The sequence below is a fragment of the Rattus norvegicus genome, chromosome 2 (assembly GCF_021556685.1).
Source record: "Rattus norvegicus strain SHRSP/BbbUtx chromosome 2, alternate assembly SHRSP_T2T, whole genome shotgun sequence".
NCBI lineage: Eukaryota > Metazoa > Chordata > Mammalia > Rodentia > Muridae > Rattus > Rattus norvegicus.
Window position 1 is genome coordinate 220,575,166 of NC_141535.1, and position 10,724 is coordinate 220,585,889.

The 10,724-nt window shown below is 43.4% G+C and overlaps 1 protein-coding gene across 1 annotated transcript; it reads right to left on the reverse strand.

Annotated features, from left to right (window-relative positions):
* Positions 1-169: 169 nt before the first annotated feature.
* Gar1 (GAR1 ribonucleoprotein) lies at positions 170-7,450 on the reverse strand. The gene is given in 7 exon segments (NM_001024306.1): positions 170-585; positions 958-1,029; positions 1,852-2,011; positions 4,664-4,723; positions 5,180-5,334; positions 6,724-6,955; positions 7,194-7,450. Coding segments are annotated over 6 exon segments (681 nt in total). The 5' UTR covers positions 6,944-6,955; positions 7,194-7,450; the 3' UTR covers positions 170-571.
* Between the last annotated feature and the right edge of the window lie 3,274 nt (positions 7,451-10,724).

Genomic DNA, 10,724 nt, shown 5'->3' on the forward strand with positions numbered 1-10,724 from the left:
AAACCCAGTTGAACTGTAATAGCCAAGTGTTTTACAGCACAGATACACCACGTTCTGTGCCACCTTGGTTAATTCTGCATTTTGACATGCATGAGTTCACATTAGTCAACTGCTCAGCTTACCAAATTACAGGATAATCCTGTGATATGCCTACCCAGGAACTAGGACATGGGACAGGCAAGTATTTATTTAAAATGAAGACAGCATGTCAGTCTTTCATGTAAAAAATGTTCAGAAAACTTTTAGCCCTTCAAACTTCAAGAAATAGATTTGGTTCAATAAACATAAGTTAAGGAAATTAAAAATTTTATTTAAAAAATCCAAATATGCTTCAAATGAAAAGTCCCATGGTTCTTTAAGCACCCACAGAGTGCCAGATACTGTACAAAGCAGGGGTTCTCCTCCTTCTGAGCAAAATTGACTGTCCTGTTCCCCTGGATCTGACTCGATGCTGGCGATCCAGTTCCACTGACAGAATGGCACCCTCAAGACTGCTCCAGACAGACGCCAGCCACAGCAGAGGCAGGCCACGCAGCGGAAACAGAAGTGGTCAGGTCTGCCAACTGGACATCTAATGTCCCCTTCCTGATTAAAATAAAATAAAAAATAAGAGGGTTTACAACAGTGCTAATAAAAATCAGCAGGAATTCCTACGATGTGGGTACATGTATATTACCACAACTGCCACAATCATAAATTATTCATATTATACATCTTTTTGCTTTTCAAATTATTAATACAAGAAAGTAATTTGGTGGCTTAGTAAAAGAAACAAACAAAAAAAAGTAAGTAATTTGGTGAAAAATTAGGAAAAAGCAATAAGGAATTGTGTGGTAAGGAGCCGTAAATGAAGCCAGGAACATCTGTGTTCTCTATACTTGTTGGTGGAGGGAAATAAACCAACAACAGCATCACTCTGCAATTCAGTCGTTTAAAAACATCTCTGGTCGCACTCACCTCGGAATCCGCCGCCTCCTCCTCTTCCTCCTCTGAAGCCCCCACCTCCTCCTCTTCCACCTCTAAAACCACCTTAAAAAGGAAATAGTTATTAAATTATTATAGCCTCTCTTTTTCTGATAAACTGTAAAGATTGTACAATTCCTACAATCATAAAAACTAAATATAAATTTATCTATTATACTTTACAAAACCTTTTAAAGGACAAAAATAGAGAATTGGCAATTTCCCCAGTGGGGCAGTAAGGTAAACTCAAGATCAGCCCCCTTTCAGTTTTTCACATTGACTTTACATGTGTGTTTGCTTGTGTCACAGCATGCACAAGGAGACCACTGCACACACAACCTGAAGAAACTAGAAGCCTAGTCCTATAAAAGTGCAGCATATGCAGTTATGTGCAGCGCACAATGCCCAACCAGGGTTAAAAACAACAGTTTCTAGTGTGTGTATTTACTTCCGTTCCCTTTATTCTGTGACTTTACAATGCAGCCCCATCAAAAGAAGTGTACACAGAGAAGCCTGCCCCTCTCCCCAGACTAGCCTCCACCTTACTGCTCTACTGCACCAAGAGGCCAGGGCAGTGAGGCCGCTCTCCATGAGGGTGTGTGTAATGTACACAACAAAAGCACCCAAGGCTGCACTTCTCAGAATGTGTCTGTCATTAAGCAGTGGGTGAGGGCACTCTTATTAAAATCTTCATTAAAACACGAATAACCTAAGGGTCTGAAATCCTTCAAAAGTAAAGCTAACTTTTTTCCTTCTATTAAGTTGTGGAAACAAAGCATTTCTATCCATACTGGTATATGAGAGAAAAATAAAGAAAAGGGATTTTGGTTACATGCAAAATCAACTGCGGCGACAAAAATCTCATTAAAATCCCCCACAATAACTTACCACCTCTTCCACCACCTCGGCCACCGCCTCCTCTTCCTCCTCCTCGACCTCCCCTGCCACCACCACCGCCACCGCCACCACCTCTGGGAGGTCCTTTCTCACCAGGAGGCCGAGGCAGAAACCTCTGCAGTGGCAGCAGCTTATATGGGTCTATGTAAAACTGCAAGGTGAATGGCAGCAGTTAGTACGCCAAGGGTAGCCCGCTACAGGTCAAACTACTCAGGCCCAAGCCCCACTCCTAGCATTTACACTGCATGGCTCTGGACAAGGACTCACTTTTTTTCTCTCTCTAATTATTAGGTTTCTTATATACAGAAATAAGGATAGAGTAACTATCACAAAGATATGTGAAGATCAAAAGATAACATAAACCAGTGTTTTAGATTGCAATAAACACTAAGCCCAATTCAATGTCATTTTTAAAGAAATATATGGCTCTAAAACGTACACATTTTCATTTAAGAGAGCTGCCAAGAGAAATTATCAGAACCGTAGATACAATTAGGAAAACTTGGGTAAATTAGCTATTTTAAGAACGTATTCCACTAGTTTTTCTTGAACATGATATTTAAAAACTAAGCCTAGTCCGTATTTCGGGTTAACTAGGACATTGCAGGCACTGGAATATAAGGAGGCACATGGTTCCCAGATTTTCTACACAAAACACAAATGAAGAAACAAATGAAGAAGTGCTTCAAACAGAAGCACGTATATTACTTAAAACTCAGTTCACCACCCTCTACTTAAGCCTGTGTTACCGTTCACAGCCCATCACCTCAAGAGCACTGTGTAAACGTACACTGCAGTCTGCCCACACCACAGACCTACTCAATGTACACCAGCGAGCACTCACGAGATGAACTCAAGCCCATAAGACACGTCAGGGGACTCATGCATCCAGTGCTCTGTGTGCCTAACTACCACTCCATCGGGTCAAGGAAGTCTATCATCACACAAAGTACAATTAGGTCAAAACGCTACCTTCGACTTTGTACTAACCTAGGCTGGGCAAGGCAGACCTGAATTCAAAGACAACAGTGGACTGGAAACAAAAACAAAACAAACAAGTGTGTGGGGGTGGGGGAGTGGGCAGGGGCCGGATCCCACTATAATACACTATAATATAAATCCTCCAGTAACCTTGTGGTAAGGGCTCAGAATGGCTCCCAGGGCCTCTAACAGGGCTTTCCTTCTCGTCACACCCCAGGAAAAGCCCCCCTCAGCAGTGTCTGTCTCCAAGCCTATCTTCTCAGAGCATCTGACAACAGTGGTCACATGCTATCAGCAAGTTGTTGTCTCCATCTAATCTGTTCCAATCTGGCTCCTGGACCACCATTCTTAGGATAAGCTCTTGGACAGCTGACTACCCTGTTCCTAAATCCACTGAGTAGCATGTGCACTTGGCCCCTGCTAAGCACTCCCCTTGGAAACTCGTCTTACTTTTGTGTCTCTATTTGTGTAGCACGCCTGTGGTGAGCCGCCACCTTTACTGTGGCACCATTTGTGTCAGTGGTTTGTCTGAGATGAGGCCTGAAGCTCTCACGAGTGCTGCACTGCTTCTGTTCTTCCTAGACCATGTCTGTACACAGACAACTTCCCAGCTTTATCTCTATACCCACCCTGTGAACTCCCGATCTTTTGGCTACCTTAGTACGTTGTATCCCACAGGAAGCTCATTGTCTCCCCTCAACCTCTGTTGTCCAATGCTGTCTAAGTCATCCAGTGGAATCATGAGGCTGGTAAGTTAGTTACCACATCCTACTGCCTCTCTGCTCACAACTCCATCTTTCCTCCTCCATTTCCATGGACCCCACCTTTTCCTCATAGCATCTATGGCTTCTTACAGCCTACACTGCTGGTCCTTTCCTAGAGGGCTTTTCTGTCCCTCCAGTGTACAGATCCAGCTCCCCTACTATTCAGAAACAATGCTAATTGTTTCTAGTCCTCCTCAGGATTTATAAAGCGCCTTCCTACCTCACCAGCCTGTTTTGAATTCAGAACCTTCCCTACCCCATCATCGTAGACACTTCAGTTCTCTCCAGGTAGAATACACGTCCCACTGTGGCTAGCCCGTGCGTCAGTACTTGCCATAGGACATCAAAATTCTCCAGCTTTCTTTCCTGAAACTGTATTGTGGGTGCTACTTAAGGGCAACTGGGTCAAATTTGTAAGAATGGGACCTTAAAGGATGTGATCTTAAGCGGTATCTTCAAGTATTTGTGATGTACAGCAGGTGTACGAATCTTTCCTGGTTAACTCTTCCCTTTTAGTTTCAAAAGCACCACCTCAGGGAAGACTGAGACTAAATGTGATTCCGCTGAAGAGTTTCATGGGAACCTTTTGTTTATATTTAAATAAAACCATGTCGTAGAAGTACCTGTGAAAACCTTTAGTATCTATCTACATATGCTGGGGAGCCAAGATGACCATGCAGCCTAAGCCAGAGTCAAAGCTGCGATCCGCTGCCTCTCTGCCGCCAGGGGCTGGGAACACCGCGCCTGGCTAGCATTACTTCTCAGCACTGGTGAGCTTACACGGGCGACGGCAAACACCGTAACTGCAGGACTTAGGAGGCAGAGGCAGGAAGATCACATCAAGTCAGAAGCAAGGGAAGCTCTCGGGTGAGTTCCGGGCCAGCCAGGGCTACAGCAGAGACTCTCGGGGAGCATAAACTCGGTGCCTGGGTTACTACTGTGAGGCTCAGCTTCACTGGGGTGCACTGGAGCAGCAGTGAGTGCCTCAAGTAAGACTGTCCCCGAGGCACACGCCATCCCCCTCTGAATCCCAAAATTTTAATTTAAGTTTGACTCACCTTCTGTAGCTTTTTAAAAGAAGATGCCTTCATGTTTTCTGACAATTTAACTGAAAAATACTATCAATTACATTAAGGAACAAGTAAGAAATAAAAATGCAAAAAGATTAAACTTTTGAGTTTAACCATTTTAAAAAAGAATGCCTAGGTAGAAGAAAGAAATTTCCAAAAGAAATTGGTATTTCTTTAAAAGTAAAAAACAAACCCCAAAACTCACAATCAATACCTCGAACCCTAATGCTACCAGGGACTCATTATGTGTAAAGCAACAGAAGAGCCAATACAACCCAGTGGCATTCATCCAAATGGCTACCACTTCCAAAACGCAAAGTACAGTCCTCTCTCCTTGGTGCATCACTTCATATAAATACGGATGAATGAATGCACTCCCCTGCAGATTCTCCGTGTGACCCATCTGTAACTTTGCTATGTTACTTTGATATTTAACTAGCTGGGGAGGAAAAGGGACAGTAATTCCTTAACAAGATCACTGGCTCATACAATCAGAAAGGATACAAAATCTCTAAGTTGTCCAAATATTTCATCCACTTTCCCAATTTGTTCTTTGTTTTCTAAATAAACAGGAGCATTGAAGTAAGGCACCTTGTTTTCTTCTGTGGTACATTTACAAACGATGTCATCTTCACAGGGATGCATGAACTCTCCTAATACTGAAACAGCACAAGAAAACAGAACCACTTCAAATACTGACCAACTGCTGGAGTTCCCCGCTTGTCTTTCCCCGCATCTGATGCCCTCTCCAGCACAGCTCAGTCACCAACCCTGTAGTCCTAAGTTAGCATGTCATTACCATGGGACCTTAGAGACCCCCTTCTCTCTGTACACTGTAAAATGAGGCTAGTCACCTCTAACGGCAGCCACACCTGATACTTAAGCAACAGGAACAACAAACACAGTGCTTACAACAGCACTCATTCAATGTACAACAGTTACCCTGTCAAGGCTGTTATGACTGCATTAAATCCACTGATTTTCCCTTCTTTACCCAGCCTCAAACTGTGAACCACTCTGGTTTTGTTGATTGCTTCTTCCTTCCTCAGAACTCATTACCACTACCACCTCTTCACCAATGACTATCCTTCCTCAGGAAGTATGCGAACTCAAAGTACACCTGTTTCTGTAACCCAGAATTAATACCATATACCTACAAAGTAACTCCCTACCCTTAACAACAGCTAGAACCTTTCTTAGTATTAGTCAAGTTCTATGTGTCATGTGTCTTTTGAAATCTCTTCTCCATCCATGTGTTCAATGCACTGCCTTCAGGCTGCATGGAACACAGGACAACTGTGAATGTGGCCCAACACAAAACGGTACACTTATTTACAACATGTTTTTGAAGGGTTGTGCAAGGGACTGTGTGTGTGCACGGTGTGTGCTAACTAGGCTGCATGGTTATGTGGAGTGTGAATTTTGTGATGTCAATGTGACGCAGAGTATTAAAAAGGTTGGACCTATCTCCTACCTTTCCCCTTTTCCTCCTGTCACCTTTTCAAACACAGATCTCAACACCTTATATATATATGGCTTACTACATGTCCCCTTGACTTTAGTCATTTTGTTCAGCAAATTCATCCTGCATACAGATCCACCACTTCCCCCTTACGTTTGCTGACTTCCAATCCACCTCTCCCATAATTACTCAAAATTACTTTAGTTGGGCATTTCTTTTCTTTTGCCTTCTCCCAAGCAGGTTTCATTTCCCCTGCTTTTTGGTAACTGAAAACATGAGCTATGGAAGCTAAAAGCTTAGGTTTGTGTTTTAATTATGTCATTAGGGAATCACACTTAATCCTGAATGGTTTTCTGCCCTTTAGAATGCCTAGGTACTCAATATTGTCTAAGTCTCTACTTCTCTGTCCCAATTCAAGTTCACCTCCACGCTGCATTTCCGTTCTCATGATCGGTTCCTTATATGCTATGAAATGACTGTCAGGGAACCCGACTTGCCTTTTGGAGACTTATTATCAAACGTGTGAATAACATAAACCGGACTCTATTCCCATTGCAAAGGAGGTTAAGCTTTGAAGACGACTTACAGACGACTCGTTCTGGAGGCCCTTGATCTTGGAATTTATTGAAGCCTCCACGACCGCCCCCTCGTCCAAATCCTCCTCGGCCGCCGCCCCTGAAATTGCCGCCGCCGCCACCACCGCCGCCGCCCCCTCGGAAGTGGTTGTTGCTGCCGCCGCCACGATTGAAGCCTCCACCTCCACCACCGCGATTAAAGCCTCCGCGACCTCCGCCTCGGAAAGACATGCTCTCTCCGGCCTGGTGAAATAGACGGCCGGCTCCTTCCAGTCAGTGCGGGCTGATCATTTATCTATTTCCCCTCCGCCTCGCTCGAAACACCAAAAAGAGGAAAGCAGTGAACGCCGCCCGCCACTCGCCCACATAGCCAGTGGCGAGCGCGGAGAGAGGGGTGTCTTCGTCCCAGCCCCACGGCCCATGCCTCGCCACCCTATCCCAACCCGCTGCTTCCCACAATCTTGCCCTCCGCCGCACTCACCGCGCCACGTGCGTCTCTAGCTCAGCTGGGCGCGCGCGCGGAGCGATACTTCCGGCGCGCTTAAACCTCCTCGGCCACCGTACGGTACAATTTTACCAGACTAGATATTGGAAGGGCTGGTTTGCAGGAAGAGGCTGTCACTACTTAGACGCAACGGTCCTAATGCCTTCCCGAAGAGAGCATACAGCACCGGATGAGAAACAATAGCACCCAGCGTGACCCCCACCTCACCCGCGCAAGGTCCACCTCGCTAGGGGTGGCGGAAATGATGCAAAATAGCAGCGCCTTCCGTACTCGACGCTTCCGGAAGTGTGGTGCCGCGTTGCCCTTGGAGACAGGGGTGGTTTGGGTTCTTCGGCTCTAATCGCTGGTCAGGCCTTTGGTCGGTGAGGCGTGTTGGGTGCAGTTAGCGCCACTCGCCAGGCTCTGTCACTTCTTGGGTTGCGAGAAGGTCCCGACTTGACTCTGCTCCACGGAGTGTGGCCACTCGAGCCGTGCTCCGCCCAGGGTCCAGTTGCCTTCTCTTTTTATTGCTTTTGTGTCCTGTTATTAATTAGGAAAGGGTGTGTGTTTGTATTTGAGCTGACAGAAAGGCAACCATCTTTTACTATTGTTTGAGTGTATTCATTCGTTCATCAAGTGCGCTTTGAACACCTAGAGAATGTGTTCTATAGATTACACCTCACCTCCTGCCTCCTTAACACTCTCATCTCTGACATCGGTTTCCTTACATCACTAAAACTTCGCTCGTAAGAAGTGACCTCTAGTTCTTAAATTTGGTTGACTTCTTTTGTATCTGTATTGTCTGAAACATCTCTTGGCATTTGACAATACCACTTTTTACTTGAAAGAAAGTAGAGAATGATCCCCGTATCTGAGGGTTATTGTGAATAAATTTTTGAAAGATCTCTGTAAATTAAGAATTCCAGTATGCCATTTACCCTAAACTATAAACTTCTTGAAGAAGTACACACTAGTCCCACATATAAAAAAATTATACAAATGTACTTTAAATATAAATGTAACTGGATATATATATCCAGTCATATATAATATCTAGTAAAATATAACATGCAATTATAAAATATTAAATTATAAGATGTGTAATAATTATTACATATACAATTATACATACATCATATATATGTGTGTATATATGTATATATATATATATATACATAAATCAGCACTATCCCTACCTCTATTCTAGGTTTGTGGCAGTCTCTAATCAAACCTGATGGATTTCTCGTGATTCCTGTGAAGTACCTTTGCATTGTCATCAGCTGAGTACAGCCTTTTAACACTGCTACCTTTTTTCATTGTCACTCCAAATCACTCATAAGAATTCAGAAGCTCAAACATCACAGCAGGCAACATCTCCCATTCTGGGCTCCAGACTAAATAAATACCTGTTGACTTAACTTCTTGCGTCTGTGCTGCATTTGGTGATATAGTGAACTTAATAAAATGGCTGTCTTGTACAGTCTCATACTCAGCCCATGCCCACCATAGCCCTGCACTTTCCCTTGGCAGTATGTCTAGAGTCTATGATTAGTAATCAGTGTGTGCACATGCCATCCCTCTGCCCCATCATGCTAGAATTGCTACCTTATTTTCTTTATCTGTCTTGGTCAGACTCTTCCTCTTTCCTGAAATAGCTCTGTTTTACATCCACTAGAACAACCTCATATTCTGACCATGGCAGAATGCTCTAAGTAATTTTACCACGCTGGGGAGATGGCTCAGTGGTTAAGAGCACTCACTGTTCTTCTAGAGGTCCCGAGTTCAAATCTCAGCAATCACATGGTAGCTCACAACCATCTGTAATAGGATCTGATGCCCTCTTCTGGTGTGTCTGAGGACAGCTGCAGTGTACTTATATATGATAAATAAATAAATCTTTAATAATTTTATAATTTCCATGGCTCCTGCATAAAATTTACATGCACACATGAACATGAATGCACACACTATCACAATAAACTACATATGACATAGTTGCCAAAGATTTTTTAACGGTGGTAAAATATACATAATACAAAATCATCATTGTTCTTAAAGTATTCAGTGCAGTTGAGCTCATTCCCATGGCTGTTCCCTACAGTGTTCTTACGACTAGAAAGTGGTGCTTTCACTGTGAACCTATGGGGCTAGGGAGATAGCTCAGTGGATGAGAATGCTTGCTATACGAACAAGAAGGTCAAGGTTAAAATCTCTAGCGTGCAGACAAAAGTTGAGCATTGCCCTGGATGCCTGTAACCCAAGCATATCAAACTTTGATAAGCATGCCCTGGTTTAATTCTATAATTCTGAGTACTGGGATGAGTGGCCTTCTTTCATTTTCTTTTTAATAATTTATCTTTGGTCATGTACTTTGTTCATTTTTCATTGTTTTTGTGGCAAGACATTTACTATAACTTAGTTGCATAAATCTCTTTTCATTTTGCTTCCTTCCATTTTTCCTAAGTCTACTCATCGGTGGAGAGCCAACTCAGTGGTTCAGAGTGCTTGCTGCTCTTGTAAGTTGAGTTCCTAGTATGTACTTCAGGAGGTTCACAGTCATCAGTAACTCCAGCTCCAGGGGATCCAGTGCCCTTTTCTGGACTCCATGGGCTCCTAAACATACATGGTACAGACTTACACATAAATAAACAAATAAAATCAATCCTTTTTTTGAGACAGGGTTTCTCTGTGTAGCTCAGGCTGTCCTGGAACTCACTCTGTAGACCAGCCTGGCTTCAAACTCAGAAATGGCTCTGCCTCAGCCTCCTGAATGCTGGGATTAAAGGCACAAGCCACCACTACCCAGCAAATAAATCAATTTTAAAAAAGAAACTTTATTTATTAGATAAAGCTTAAAACTTGTTCAGTAAATTTTTTAAAGATGAGATTCTTGATTCTAGTTTAGTAATAATTTAAATCATAGTAATAAAATATAACTAGATTTATCTTTAGCAGAAGAGTGAATTATAAACTGTGCATTCACTTGAATAGTGTGCATTCACTAGGATTGTGTGCATTCACTAGGACAGTGTGCATTCACTGGGACACTGCATTCACTGGGACAGTGTGCATTCACTGGGACAGTGTGTATTCACTGGGACAGTGTGTATTCACTGGGACAGTGTGCATTCACTGGGACAGTGTGCATTCACTGGGACAGTGTGTATTCACTGGGACAGTGTGCATTCACTGGGACAGTGTGTATTCACTGGGACAGTGTGCATTCACTGGGACAGTGTGCATTCACTAGGATAGCGTGCATTCAGTGTCCCCTCAGTTCTTGTGTTGTTTAGGTTTTTGTCAACATGACACGAGCCAGAGTCGTCTGAGAAGAGGAAAATTCAACTGAGAAAATGCTGCTAACAAATTTGTTTCCTGCAAGCCTTTGGGGTATTTTTGTTTTACTTGATGGTTTGTTGCTCACTTTGGCTACTTTGTGGGTTCATCTTTCTTCCACACTTCACCACCACTTTTCCCCACCCTTTCAACTCCTTAATAGATAAGTGAGAGAAAAGGATGGAGAAGAAA